This window comes from Nycticebus coucang, chromosome 10 (assembly GCF_027406575.1).
Source record: "Nycticebus coucang isolate mNycCou1 chromosome 10, mNycCou1.pri, whole genome shotgun sequence".
In the NCBI taxonomy this organism is placed as follows: Eukaryota; Metazoa; Chordata; class Mammalia; order Primates; family Lorisidae; genus Nycticebus; species Nycticebus coucang.
The window spans coordinates 64,688,779-64,704,451 of record NC_069789.1 but is presented as its reverse complement, the minus strand read 5'-3'; the positions used below and the strand labels follow the sequence as shown (position 1 = coordinate 64,704,451).

Sequence of the window (15,673 nt, the reverse complement as noted above, 5' to 3'; positions counted from 1 at the left end):
TTGTAAACATTTTTAAATAATCAGTTCAAATTCTATTTCCATCATAAACTCACCAAGAGGTTTACAAAGATATCTCCAAATTCTGAATACCTTTATCACTTATTGCCTGTAACAATTTAGGGCTGTTCAATGACTAGGTAATTTGTTAACAGATTAAATCAGAATCTATTGTAATCTATCTGCTGCTTTGGAAACAAGATCTCTGGAATTTTAAACCTTAATTTTGGCTCACTGTACAAAACTTTTATTTTAATTAATGAAAAAATCTGTTTAATTATGCATGTATCTGACAAGATTTGTCATTTATCAATAAAATGTGTAACCATTCAACTAACCTAAGCCTCATGCCAGTAAGGGCTGGCAATCAAACAGGCAGCTCAATTCTGAAGCAGCTGAGTGCTCACCCGGGAAAGGACTAAAAGCATGAAAGCGAATCCCAGCTCAGTAATCACAACAGGTAATACTGATGAGCCTTCACCACGTGCCAGGCACCGCGCCCTGTGTTTTATATACGCTATCTCATTTTACCTTCACAATAATTCAGCTCCAAGATGTTATTCACAACCCACAGATTCACGTCTCACAGAACTAGAAAGTGCAAATGTTAAAATTCAATTCAGGTCTTCATGCCTTCGAAGGCAAGGCTCTTTCCACATGCATCCTACCATTGGAGAACTTACGCATTCGCTGACTTACAGGTGAGTCACTGTCGTTAACAATGGAATGAACGGCAGGCAGAATGCACATGTTCCTACTGTTACAGAGCTTAAACTGGAGGGCAAATTACACAATTATGTTCCAAATGTGTCGCTGACCATTTCAGGAATCACATTGTGGGCAGAGCACTTACATTTTGCAGTGCTCAGCCAGCCTTGAAGCTTGGTTTTTTGTATTATTGGTCTGGGGATGTAATGCAAACGGGGTTATCTCACAGCTATGCCGTCCTAAACGTGCCATCAAGAAACAACGTCAGACAGAAGAATTGATGTCCAGGACATCCTTACAGAATTATACAAAAGACAACTCAGACAGCCATCGTACGACGGAACTGCTTGTAGAATCATCTTCCACGGGAGTTCAAAGACACATCAATTTTACACCTGGAGAAAACCTGAAGAGGTGGTGCCTGCTGTGTTGACCACTGAGGCATATCGCGGGAGCCCACCACTGGGAAGAGATTAACATGTATCCTACTCAGTAGACTAGTCATACACATCAATGTCATGGATGTTTGACCTAAAACTCGGCGTGCCTTTCATCCAGTCATGGAACAGCAGACATGCTTTTCTCCCTCAGGCAGCAACAAGAGTGCAGAAGACTACGCTCTCATTTCTGTGTTGCGTGTTTATGGCCTTAACCAAGATCTCAGTTACAAATGTGTTGGTAGGTGGGAAATCCTACAAACAGTGGCTGCCCATGTAATTTTAAAAGCATAATGCTAATTCATTTATTTTAACAATGTAAAATGTCTTGCTTTTTAAAAGCAATGTTCTTTCTGGACATAACACTGTTATTGTTTCATTGAATATGCATAAGAGTAGGTTTCATTCCTAATACTTGCATAACAAGAGGGCTAGACGTAATTAGTCTGGATATTTTATGTGACAGTGATTGTGTACATGTAGTTTATAATTGAAATGATTGTTCAGGGTTAACAAGGCTGCGCTTCACTGTCAACATATACTTACTTCATTTGTAATGCAGCTCATAACACTGCACTCACCATTTATTCAGTGACGGTTTGGGGGCAACTTACTAAATAGATTGCCAAGTAAAATCTTGGTTACCTCATTACTTTAGGATAGTTTGTCTCAGAACAATAGCTGGAGAATAGCTGATGTATCGATAAAACCCAATACTGATTTGTAACTTAACATAGTAGGAGAAAAATGCAATGGCTATCATTTCTTTGTTGTGCAACTCAGATGCGTGTTTTTGCTGCCATTATTCATTCAATCCATTCATTGGAGCAAGCATTTTTTTTTCTTAGCATTTCTTATATGCTTGCGTTACTGGAGATAACAAAGATTATTAAGGCGTTCTTCACTCTTAAAGACCTCATACTCTGGCAGTAAAGAGAAACGCATAAACATAAAATTATACAACACGTGTAAAGTCGTGCTTTGGATATCATGACGGCATTGAGACAATGTGCCCAGCCCAGCCTGTGGAGACTGGGGAAACAAGGAGGCAAGGAGCACAAAGCTTACTGGAGGAGGTGACGCGGACACATAGGCTGAGGCTTGAAGGACAGGTCTAACCTCACCACTCCAAGGAAATGACATGAAGACAGAGCTGGAGATGAAGGGGAGGATTTTTTTTTTTTTTTTCAAAATAAATAGCAGGTGCAAAATATGAACTATAAATCTGTAGCACTTAGCAGAGGGCCCTGATACACAATAAGCCCCCATTATGTGTTATTTACATTAGGGAACCATTCTGTTCTAGTTGTAGCTGGGCGGAAGGGGGAGAAATGATAATGAAGTGGACTAGAACAGTGATAAAAGCAATGGAGACAACTAATTTGCAACATTTTAAAATTTATTTATTTATTTGTTTATTTATTTACTGAGACAGGGTCTCCCTCAGTTATCCTCGGTAGAGTGCTGTGGCATCATAGGTCACAGCAACATTAAACTCTTGGGCTCAAGTGATCCTTTTGCCTCAGCCTTGCAATTAGCTGGGACTATAGGCACCTGCCACAATGCCAGCCTAGTTTTTCTATTTTTAGTAGAGAAGGGGTCTTGTTCTTGCTCAGACTTGTCTTGAGTTCCTGAGCTTGCGGTGATCCACCTGCCTCAGCCTCCCAGAATGTTAGGATGACAGGCGTAAGCCATCATGCAACACTTTTGACAAATTTGAGACCATTTCAGACTTTACCTACAACTAAAACTGGTAAGACCTGGTGATGGTCTGAATTAGGAGATGTGAAAAAAGTTTAAGGCCATTTCAAGATCTCTGAGTTAGATGAATCGCTGGGCACCCATGCCTTTAAAATAGAAAATAAACATGAAAATAAAATTTTAAAGGTAATGATGATTAAGTCCACTTTGGACAGGATGAGTTGGTAGTATTTTTTTTGTAGAGACAGAGTCTCACTTTATGGCCCTCAGTAGAGTGCCGTGGCCTCACACAGCTCACCGCAACCTCCAACTCCCGGGCTTAAGCGATTCTCTTGCCTCAGCCTCTCGAGTAGCTGAGACTACAGGTGCCCGCCACAACACCCGGCTATTTTTTGGTTGCAGTTTGGCCGGGGCTGGGTTTGAATCCGCCACCCTCGGTATATGGGGCCGGCGCCTTACCGACTGAGCCACAGGCACCGCCCCGAGTTGGTAGTATTTTTAAATGTTTATGCTCAGCAGGCAGATGACTAGATAGGTATGTTGCTCTCAAAAGCTTTAATCCTGATGAAAAGATAATGGGCATCATAAGTGTGTCGTAACGGATTAAAAATATCAGCATGGATAAAATCACTTAGAAAGTATTACACAGTGAGAGGAGCAGCGGGCTGAGACCCACTGAAGCGCTTCAGGGAAAATCAACACTTAAGGGAGAACAGAAAACAGAAAGTGAGAAAAATAATAATCATAAAGATAACAAGCAAGTTTTAAGAATCTGGGATCTTGGCTCGGTGCCCATAGCACAGTGGTCGCTGTGTCAGCCACATACACCAAGGCTGGCGGGTTTGAACCCAGCCCAGGCCAGTTAAACAACAATGACAACTGCAACAACAAAAAAAATAGCCAGCTGTTCTGGCGGGTGCCTGTAGTCCCAGCTACCTGGGAGGCTGAGGCAAGAGAATGGCTTAAGCCTAAGAGTTTGAGATTGCTGTGAGCTGTGACAGTACAGCACTCTACTGAGGGCAACATAGTGAAACTCTGTCTCAAAGCAAAACAAACAACAACAAAAACAAACAAACAAACAAAAACAAAACTCATCTGGGTCTAAGAAGTCAAGAGAATAGCTCTGAGAAGCGACTGAAGAGCCGATGACTAAGCACTTTAAAGGCACGTGGGGTTTGGGTCAGGTAAGTACTGCGTAAGTGCACTGGAGCTAGCAATGAAGTCATCCTGGAAGCTTCAGGTGGCATTGGGAGTAGAAGCCAGACTATTATTCATGAAAGAATGACTGTGAGAGTGGACAAAAAGATAAAATGGCCAAACTACTTCCCACTATATCGCTGCTCTACACTCATATAAGACAACAAAAACAAAGTAGAAAGAGCCAAATGCAGCAGTGCTCTGGGCCTGTAACACTGGTGGACTAGCATCCACTATGAAGTCAGTAGAGATCTGCTGGCTTTGCAAGTAGGAATGGTTATAATTCCCCAAAGAATTTTCTAAGACCAGCTCTGTGAAACAAAATGTGCTACTGGATGTCCGATTAAATGAAAGAAAGATTCCCTACAGGCAACCTTAGGGGCACGTAACATTTGCTCTCAATCATAAGAATTGATAGTGAAAACGCACTCCACGTTGAGCACGACATGTCATAACACACCATTTGGCTATTTGAAAAACATCAAATACATAAATCAGTGTCCAAAAGGAACCATGCAAAACAGGCAGTGTGTGGACAAGAAATCCGTGGGTAGCTCTCTGACACTCATTTGTCTGCTAACAGCTCAACACATTTGTAATTCAGTAAAAAATAATATTTAAGATATTAACATTTCAAGCACTTAGCTCAGATCATTTTTTATAATGTATCTAACTATCTTGTCTGTCAGTAAAATAGCTTATTGTTATTTAATAAATATATTTAATAAGATTCCAGATTTAGTATCCTTTCCAGTTAGGTTTTAGAAGTATTTATCTGCAACAATACATAATAAATATTTTCAAATATGCAAGATTAGGTACAGAAAAATAATTCTGAAATTTCATAGGGCATTTTTGTCCAGGAGGTAGGAATATGTATTTGAGAATAAAGAACTGCTGACTCATTTATCCATTCAAAAATTCATGAGTCATTATTCAATATGTGCCGCAGTACTATGGGCAGAGGTACAAAATAGACTGTGGAGATACAAAAATAAAAAAAGACATGCTCCTTATCGTGTTGTTCATGATCTGTTGGGAAAACAATGCAAAAACGTTCCTACATATAAAAAGCTAACATGGCACAAATAATTGTGGGAGATCAACGGAAGGACTTCTAGAGGGGACAGAGGAACAATATAAAAACTTTAAAAGATAAACATTTAAATACTAAATATGAAAAAGATGTAGTGGATTGTTTTTGAAAGTCATATTGTCGTGGTCCTTTATTAATTGTGTCCCCAGGATTAACACAGGCCATTTTCTTTCTTTTTATATTATTATTATTAAATCATAGCTGTGTACATTAATGCGATCATGGGGCACCATACACTGGTTTTATAGACTGTTTGACACATTTTCATCACACTGGTTAACATAACCTTCCTGGCATTTTCTTAGTTATTGTGTTAAGACATTCATATTCTACATTTACTAAGTTTCACATGTACCCTTGTAAGATGCACTGCAGGTGTAATCCCACCAATCACCCTCCCTCCGCCCATCGTCCCCCCTCCCTCCCCTCCCTCTCCTCCTTAAGACAGGCCATTTTCAGCCACAGGTTGGAGTAGGTTGCTCATCAGCAGATGGGCCCTGATTGGGTTAAGTACCTATGACCCATATTCATAAGGATTGGCTCAGAAATGGATACATTATAAAGATATGACTATTAAGACTTCCAGGGGAGAGGGAGGGCTTCTCTTACCTTGGAGCTTCATGACAAACTCCTACTTTTTTAAATCTGGACAAGGACGAGATGGAAACCCTAGGAGCTGTCTGCAGCTGTCCTTCACCAATGAGAAAGTCTGCCTAAAAAGAAAATTTGCACTGAAGAGGCAAAGCAGAGAAAGAGAAAGAGCCCTGGTCACATCAATGAGCCCTCAATCAAGTCATGCTTCATGGTTATACAAGCAAACAAATCCCTTTTATTGTAACCAGATTGAGTCATAGGATCTGTATCTTGTAAGCTAGAGAGCCCTATTAGTCCTAAGAATTAATTTAAATTAAATCTAGGGGACTGCATCTCTCTGAACTACCCACCCTGATCATAACAAGCATGTTAAATATCAATATTAAACATAGCAAATTTGGGGGTGGTTATAAATTATATCCAATATCATGTTACATGTAAAGTTGTGTCACAAAACAACTTTCTAGAAAAAATCTACATGTAAATGCTTTGTAAATAAAGTAAGAACTTTGCCATGCTAAGGGGAGACTTAGTGTCCTCGCTTTCATACAATTTTTTCTACTTTGAGTGCCCAGAATCTGAGAAGAAATAAGCACACACTAGAATAAGCTAAGAGTAAGGCCCTGAGAAGGCTTTTTAAAATAAGAGACACGAGGAAGTTACATCGTGTGCAAGTACCCTGACTTTAAAGCAGGGGTCCTCAAACTTTTTAAATGGGGGGCCAGTTCACTGTCCCTCAGACCGTTGGAGGGCTGGACTATAGTTAAAAAAAAAACTATGAACAAATTCCTGTGCACACTGCACATATCTTATTTTGAAGTAAAAAAACAAAATGGGAACAAATACAATCACACCGCCGCATGTGGCCCGCGGGCCATAGTTTGAGGACCCCTGCTAAAGTATGATGATCAAATGAAAATTGAAGAAGGGGGCAGATAATCTACTTAATGTCTAGGTGATATTATAATTAGATTACCAAGCATTTAAAAATTATTATTGAGATACTTTCTCATCATTTAATTATATGGATTTCCAACTTGGATTATAATTTAAAGATACGTCTATAAGAATGCACACACTGGCACACTTTATTGGGGCAAGACATGATTGCAAGAGGGACTTTACCTAACAATTGCAATCAGTGTAACCTGGCTTATTGTACCCTCAATGAATCCCCAACAATAAAAAGAAAAAAGGATAAATAAATAAATAAATAAATAAATAAATAAAAAATGCACACACTGGTAACATGTGAAGAACACAAAAGAGCTTTCTCAGACTAAATGCCCAAAGGCCTGACCAACCAGGATGATTTTTAAGTCTGGGAATGGAGGAGATGGGGGCAAAGGCTCTGGTTAATTCAGTGCTTTGTCTTACCACATAATCTGAAAGCCATTTCTATATAATTTTTTAGTTATACTTTAAAAATTTTGAAATAATTATACAGTCACAAGAAATTGCAAAGAGAATTAGAGAATTATAGAAGGTTCTATATTCCCTTTACCTGGTTTCTCCCAATGCTTACATCTCACATATAGTATATGAAAAACAGAAATTTGACAATGTAGGTACAGCTCTACGGCTTCTTGCTGTAAACATGTAAATTTTGTGTAACCATCAGGGTCAAGATACAGAATTATTCCATTATCACAAAGATTTCCCTTGTTCAACCCCTTTATAGTCATTTCCACCCTCTCATCCCCACTGAAACAAAAGTTTCATGTAACAATATTCTTCCTAGATAAGATGGCTCTATTTATTTTTTATTTAAATCTGGTCTAGGCTATTTCACTTCTGTAAAATGCAGTCCCCATCCTCTGAATTGGTATCATGGCTTATTAGTAGGTTCTAATCCTCAATTTCAAATGTAGTGCAATAAACCTGAACTTCCGAACTTTTTGGATATTTTTTGGTGGGGGAAGGGGACCATTGACTTGTGGTGAATTCTCCTTTCTAATCATAGCTCAATTTTGGTGATATTAAATTTGGGCCCACTCTTCCATTGCTTTCCCTGGGGTCGCTCTTAGCCTTCTAGGTTTTAAACATGTTTCTCAGATCACTAAGCAGGCTCCAGATCTTGATTTATTATTCCAACACAAGGGAAATTAATTTTCAAAATAGGATTCCAACTTATTAATTTACTGAAGCTTATAATGAATAGGTAAGTTTGTTTCAATCAGATTCTACTAAGATTTAAGAAAATGAAAATATAACTACAGGGTTGCATAGAAAACAGATATAAAAAAGGCAATACAAAGGGAATACAGACATCGACAAATTCTAAAAAAATGTTTAAGAGACAGGGCTTACTATGTTATCCAGGCTGGTCTCAGACTCCTGGCTTCTAAGTGTCCTTCTGCCTCAGCCTCCAAAAGTGCTGGGATTATAGGCATGAACCACCATACCCTGCCTCTCCTGTACAACTTTATTTATGTTTATTATTTTAGCATAATACAGGGGTACAAACATTTTTGGTTACATGTATCGATTTTGTTATGCTTGAGTCAGGGTTATATGTGTTTCCATTAACAAGACAGTGTTTGTTGTACCCATTAGGTAGGTTTTTGCCCATCCCCTCGAGTTTTACTTCCCTTTGTGCACCTATGTGCTTAGGAGTTAGTTATAATTTAATAGCGAGAACATGTGGTGTTTGTTTTTCCATCCTTTAGACACTTCGCTTAGGATAATGGTCACTAGTTCCAAGCAAATTGATGCAAAAGGCCTCAATTCATCCTTCTTCATGGCAGAGTGGTATTCCATAGTATACATATACCGTATTATGTCATGAATTGAAGGGCACCTGATTTGATTCCATATCTTTGTGATTGTGAATTTTGCTGCAATGAAAATTTGAGTGCAGATATCTTTTTTATAAAATGGCTTATTTTCCTTTGGGTAAATACTCAGTAGTGGGATAGATGGATCAAATACTAGGTCTACTTTTAGTTCTTTAAGGAATCTCCATACTGTTTTTCCATAGAGGTTGTACAAATTTGAAGGCCCACTGTCAGGTCTGGTGGAGCTTAAACAGGTGACAAGGAAGTGGATAAGGGCAGAGAGCAGGAACTAAAATGTGGCTAGGAACCAAATTGTAGCCAGGAACTGTTTCCTCATGGAAATATACATACTAAAGAGTTCCTGGTGACCTTTGACCTAGAGCTCATTATCATCTTATTAGCATAGCTTCATGAAGAATTTTGGAGAAGATGTATACTTAGAAACTGTTATATAACCCCAACCTGTCAATCACCCCAAAAGTGGAAGAAAGATGGGACAAACTAGTGGGCAACATATAAAAGGCAGCTGTGCACACAGACTTCAGTGTCTTTCTCCACTCTTGGAGACTGATCCATTCCTGTCTCTCTGGAACATATTTTCACTTTACATAGCTTTCTTCTTCACTTTCATTTCGTATATCTTCTTTTTCCTGTAATAAATTGTGTGGGATTGCTCCGTATCTGTGATCACTGTATCTCGACTTAGTAATAGTACTCATTCTTGACACTGGGAACCAGGGGAACAAGGAACAACCAGATGGACCTAATACCACCAGTAGTGTATAAATGTTCTTTCCTCTCTGCATCCATACAGATAAACTTTTTAATAAAACCATTCTAACTGGGGTGATCTCACTGTGATTTCAATTTGCATTTCCCTGTTAATTAGTGATGTTGATAATTAGTGACTTTTTTTCATGTTAAGTGGCTATTTGTCTATCTTCTTTTGAAAAACTTCCATTCATGACTTTTGCCCACTTTTTAATAGGGTTGTTTGTTTTGTTTCTTGGCAATTTAATTGAGTTCCTTGTAGATTATGGTTCCTAGCCCTTTATTGGAGTATAGCTTGCAAATATTTTATACTATTGTGTAGGTTGTCATTTGCCTGGATTTCCTTAGCTGTGCAAAAGCTTTTAAGTTCAATCAAGTCCCATTTATTTACAACACAGTAGAACTTCTATAGTTGACCACCTCCTTAAGTTGACCTGATTTCAGACTGAATATGCACCACGTTTGTACAATAAGCCTAGTTTCTTATGTTGACCAGTTTGTTACAGTTCCTTGGGTGGTCAACTTACAGAGGTTCTACTGTACTTTTGTTGTTGCTCAAATTCCCATTGGGGCCTTCTTCACAAATTCTTCGCCTAGTCCCTTATCTAGAAGAGTTATTTCAACATTTTCTTCTAGAAATCCTATGGTTTCATGCCTTACATTTAAGTCTTTTATCCATCTTGAATTGATTTTTGTGAGTGGTGAGAGATATGGGTCCTGTTTCATTCTTCTGGATGCGACTATCCAATTTTCCCAGCATGATTCATTGACTAAGGCTTTTTTTCCATCACAGATTAGTTGGCTGTATGTGAATGGTTTTTACAGATTTCAAACTATACTGTAAGGCTGTAGTAACCAAAACAGCACAGCATTGGCACAAAAACAGACACACCAGTGGAATAGAATGGAGACCTCTGTACAACTTTAGAATCTATTTTTGCCCTAAAAGATCAATTCCTGCCCTCAACTTTTCAGTATTGAAGAGCATTAACAAAATTGCTACTCTTCGACCCTTCTCACTTGAAACCCAGGATAGGGGTAGGAGTAGGGATGGTGTTAATTTAATTCTAACACCTGAAATTACCTCCCAGGCTTGTGCTAATTTTTTCACACTCAATTTTGTGGATAACTTTCACCTATCAGGAAATATAATTTTAGTTTAGATTTTGTAGATATTCCGCAACATGAAAACAGGGCCTTTTCTTATTCACAATGAGTTTTTACTTTTTGTCTTCATTCTAGGGTAGGCCAAAGAACCAAGCCATGAGGGCTCCGCTTCCAATTTTGGTCCTATCAAATGCATATTACATGCAAACAGCCTTTATTGGATAAGAACCAGCATGGTTATTAACAAACGTAAGATATTTTGATCATCTTCTGGGATCTTAACAGTTGTAGCAATTGTGCTGAATGATACTAAGTCCAGCTTGACATGAGGGGGAAAAATGACCAGCTTTCATCCCCGGGGGGTGAGGGTGGGGGGAAGACTAGCTTAGAATTTAGGTCTTGTGAGGTGGAAATAGCACGTTTGTCCCCAACCCTGCAGTTCTTTAGGGCCTCATCAGTACGTTTCTTTTCCTCAGAGGGACTGTTGGTGGGTACCAAAGGCTCTGATCGTGGGCCCTTCACTAGTATCCTCACAGGGCAGAACCAACCCCACCGCAGGAGCAGCCGCGCGCGGCCCTGGATCAGCGCGCTGTGCCCAGACCCGCGCTCGCCGCCGCCGCCGGGCTCCACCGCCGGGCGCTCCGCCTCCTGCAGGCCGCCGGTGGCCATGGCTGCCAGGCAGATCCGGGCGCTGACCCGTGCGGGCCTCTGGAGGCAACCTTCAGCCGTCCGGCCACCAAAACCTCTCTGGGACCGAAAAGGGTTCCGACAGCAGCTCAACTTAACCCTCTGCTCCACTTCCGACAGAGACTGCGGCCGCTCCGCGCTGGGCTCGCAGGGTAGGCCGAAGAGAACAGCGACGCGTCCGGGGAACAAAGAGTTAAGCCCGGCGGAGCGGCGGATTGCCGAGCTGCACGCGGCCGCCTGCGCGGTGAGGCCCCCTCCTGCCAGCCCCGCCCCGCGCCCCGCCGGCTGCCGTGCGCCTGCGCGTCCTGGCCCGTGCGGAACTCCGAGGTGGCCCAGCAGAGCGAAAGGCTGCTGGAAATCGCCTCTGGCCTTTGACACGCGCGCTTCCCGTTCCGACCGTTTCGCTTAGAAACTGGTTACACTTTCGTATTCTGGACGAAGTGTTTAAAGTGCATTTGTCTTGAGTATGAGTGTGACTTGTTCTCCCAACTGCTTCTGAGCGAAACTCCTCGTAGCAGCGGGGAACCCACCACCACTCTTGTGTGCGAGTGTGGGAAAGGCGGTGTGAAAAAAATGGAGAAGCTGCAGGAACTGAGTCACAGGAAAAATAGGTCGTGTTTATCTGTATTATCAGTTGAACACTTTGCAGTCCGGTGATTTTAATAATGAAAAAATAAGACTGACAAATTCACTTTTTGCTACTATCCTCTCGTCCTTTCCCTACATTCTAAGCGAGCAAAGGAAACTACAGTCAGGCGTTTACGTTCTTCCTAGACACTCCTGGGCTGCTTTCATCAATTTCATATATTTGACATTGCTTGTTAGCACCAGTATCTAAGCTTCCCTCCTCATGGTTTCTTACATCTCAGACTACAGCGAGCATCAAGGCAGCATATTTATATTTTTATTATTTTTACAAAAGAAACGATGAGAAGAAACTGAGTCAGTAAAGAAAGCGATATGAAAGTAACCTATTGAATAAGATGAGTGTGTGGGTCTGACCAGTACTTATGGTATGACTTCAAAGGAGTAGAGGAGAAAATCTTGAAAATTGCCTAATGTTGGCTTTTTTAAAAACTGAAATTGGTAGGCCCTGAGAATCCACTGTTTGACCCATTTAAGTGCTGAAACCAAATAAATATTAGTCAAGGAATTATTGTTATTGTTTATACTCTTCTATTGAAAATAACACATGTAATCTGTTGTCATACTTCACCACACAAATTTGGTGGCTATAAGTGAAAATTACTCTTTTTAGAGCCAACACCAGTGGCATATTAAGAAAGGTCTGAGCACCCTAAGAAAGGAAAGGAACTTTTTCCCTCGCTTGTTTCATCATTGTCAGTATCACAGGTTAAATCACTGTCCAGGAAACCAGAAGTTAAGTAAGCCCACAACAAACTTGCTTTTCTTTTCCAACAAATCATAGCCCCCTCACCATGGTCCTTCCGGCCTCAAGGCAGATAGCTCTTACCTTTCTCTGGCTGCTGAGGGTGCATCACTGAACATTTTGCTCTCCAGGCAAACTGTCAGCACTCTTGCCTGATCTTTGCTGCCACCATAACAAGGGGCTCATTTATTGAGTACAAATTTAAGTTTGCGTGGGCAGCCAGCGAGCGTAGAAGTGCTCAATTTGGCAAGCCGGACAACAAGCGCATGCGCAGGAACAATCTGTTAGGCTTACGGGTTGCCAGATTATCGTCCTCAGAAGACTCCCAGAAGCTATGGAAAGGGGAAATAAGGCTGCTGCAGAGTTCCCAGGGTTTGTTTGTTTTTCTTCAAGTCTCCAAACATGGGCTTTGCAAATAAAGAAGTATAGTTCAAACAATAGGTCATTCTAAAGAAGTGTTTAGAGAGGCTGTTTCATGTAATCTGCTTCAATGGTCCCAAAGGATTTGGGAGGCCTCTTAGACCAGCGTTGGGACCTGCTTGCTGACTTTCGGCTGCCCTGCTTTGCTGGAAGGCCTAGAGTCCTAGATTTGCATTCAATCTGTCCTTTTTCTACGAACTTTATTCATGAAACATATTTGGTTGAATCCTCAACTGGAATAAAATATTCAGCCATTAAATAAGACGCTGAAGAAGTTGTTAGTGGTTCACAAAAAAATTGTTTTAGAAGACACACAAGTTTCACGTGTATTTTAATGAAAAGACTCTATGCAAGAGTGATGCACTGAATTACTGCATGGTAACAAGGGTTAGTTACATCAAAAGCCCATGGGAAAATTTCTCTATAAAAACTCAAAGCTAAGTAATATTACCTAAAGGACCCAAATCCACAGAAGAGATTGTGTCATTTACTTTTACCTTCACACTAAGTATTTGAGACACTTTTTAAAACCAGGTCTGAATGCAGATAGGGTGTGCTTCCTTGATATTTGAAATGGTATAGTAAAAGTTGCTTTTGATCAAATTTGAGAAAGCAATGTGTGTTAATAAGTTAAAACAACACTTATGTTTTGCTTTAAAAATACAACTAGTAACAATCTGATGGGAAAAGAAAATATTGCAAAACGTCAATGGTTTAATACATCATGAAGGTAAAGAAAAGTGTTCAATAATAGCAAAGGTAATACCTTTCTATAAAGACTGTTGGTTTTGATTAGCACCTTTTCTGTAAGTTTAAATCATTATCCGCATATTTTAAGTAGTGAAAATGCAACTGCAACTTCTGAGTGAAAGTTCATTTTCAGCCTCTTAAGCTCTTAAAATCATTTAAATCACCTGTTATTAAGCCTGTTACCTAGGAACCAAATGAAAAATATCAGAGCAGTGGCTACGTAGTTATTAGGCATAGAGGAGTTCTTGTTTTTCCATCAACTTCTCATTTTTCTCAAACTATATTTTCTCCTTATGTCACATAAAGTTGGATTGTGTATAATGTCGGAATGCATTCAGCCTTTAATTGTAAGTGCCACTAAAATTGCTGGGAAGAAGTTTAATATTGTTTTTTAAATTTTTTTGCAGTATTTTATGAGTAGACATTATGGTGAGGAGATATGAGGAATATTGAGACTAATGAATTGTTTTATTTTATTACACTTCAGGCTGGCCAACTGAATTATGTGGATCCAGCTACTGGTTACGTGGTGCTCACAGAGCTCGCCCACTTGCAGAGAGGTGAATGTTGTGGCTCTGCCTGCAGACACGTGAGTAGCAATTCTGGAATTATGGCAGCAGTTTTTGGTGCTTCTGTAACTTCGTAAATACTTATTATTTGAACAACAAGTCAAATAAAAAAGCCAAATAGACCTGGAGTGCACTTTTCACAAGCTACTTTAGCCAAGGACAATGAAGTTCTTAGTACCAACACAGGGCCTTTAAAGTTAATGGAATTTTGTAATGTTTCACTGTGAGCATCATTGCCTTGAAATGCTGTGATTTGAAATTCATGGGAGCTCTTTATTACAAGGAAACTTTTCATGAGGTTTCACATAGGCATGTACTAAAAGGGCAGGAAAAGAAATCTAGAATGCTGTAAACTAGATCTCAGAAAACATTTCTTCTTTATTAAGTAAATATATAGAAACTTGCCCAGCATTAAGAGGTTGATTTCCTTTACATGATAGAGATGTTTTTCTTTTTTCCTTTCTTCCTTTCTCTCTTCCTTTCCACCCATCTGAAAATATTCTGTCTCTCTTTTCTAGTCTGTGTTTAGAATAACTGTGAAGCTAGATTTCCCCAAATTTAGTGCTATATACAGTTCCCAAAAGGTTTATTTCAATGGACAAATCTCTGTGTTTGCTAATTAAAATGAACTAACTACTCCTTTCCTATTTTGAGCAAAGAATAAGTGGGAATAAGTGCCACACTATTACTTTTAAAGTCGTAAATTGTTAGAGAGTTGAGATTATAAAGAGGTAACAACCTCTGCTTACAGAACACTTTGTATGAAGGTGTTATTTCCTTCAACTGACCTGCTTTATAATTAAAGAATAGACACTAAATGCATGTATAACTCCAGCCAGTATTGAAAAATTAAACCTTCACTTTTATGTATGTTCCTATGCCCTTAGCTGTTTCTAATCAAATGCATAAGAGCTTTGTGTAAATTGAGGACTTGAGGATTTTCTAAGAGTGGGTTTTTGAAGTAAAATTCTTAAAGTTGGAAGGATGAATTTAGGAAATGGTTTTTGGACCCTAATTAGGACCATTTGCCTGAGGTTGCCAATATTTCCCCTTTTAGTCTAAGGGACCCTATAGATCAAATGATCTATACAACATTATTAGCAGTTTCTTTCTTTTCTTTCTTCTTCTTCTTCTTCTTCTTTTTTTTTTTTACCATGAGAAGTATACTTTTTCAAGGTGATTGGTAAATAATTCAGTAATAATTTGTTTTATTTCTTCTGCAGTGTCCATATGGCCAAGTCAATGTTAAAGATCCATCTAAAAAGAAGCAATTCAATTCATATTTTTATGTTTGACTACAATTTCATCTCTCTTTTCTGTAACTGAACTGTGTCAAAAAAATAAAAAGCCAAATTCAGAATTGCTTTCTGTGCTGTTAGTATTTGAACACTAGTTTAACACTAAATACATATATTAAAAGAACATCAATAAAGTGAAAAATCTAGCAAATGTTTGTTTGTTTCTGAAGTGGC

General features: G+C 39.4%; 1 protein-coding gene across 1 annotated transcript; it reads left to right on the top strand.

The window, feature by feature from the left end:
- The first annotated feature begins 10,557 nt into the window (after window positions 1–10,557).
- On the top strand, window positions 10,558–15,575 carry C10H1orf53 (chromosome 10 C1orf53 homolog). Its single transcript, XM_053607035.1, has 3 exons — window positions 10,558–11,316; window positions 14,120–14,221; window positions 15,425–15,575. The coding sequence occupies exons 1-3, from the start codon at window positions 10,711–10,713 to the stop codon at window positions 15,494–15,496; spliced, it is 780 nt and encodes a 259-aa protein (XP_053463010.1). The 5' UTR covers window positions 10,558–10,710; the 3' UTR covers window positions 15,497–15,575.
- The last annotated feature ends 98 nt before the right edge of the window (window positions 15,576–15,673 follow it).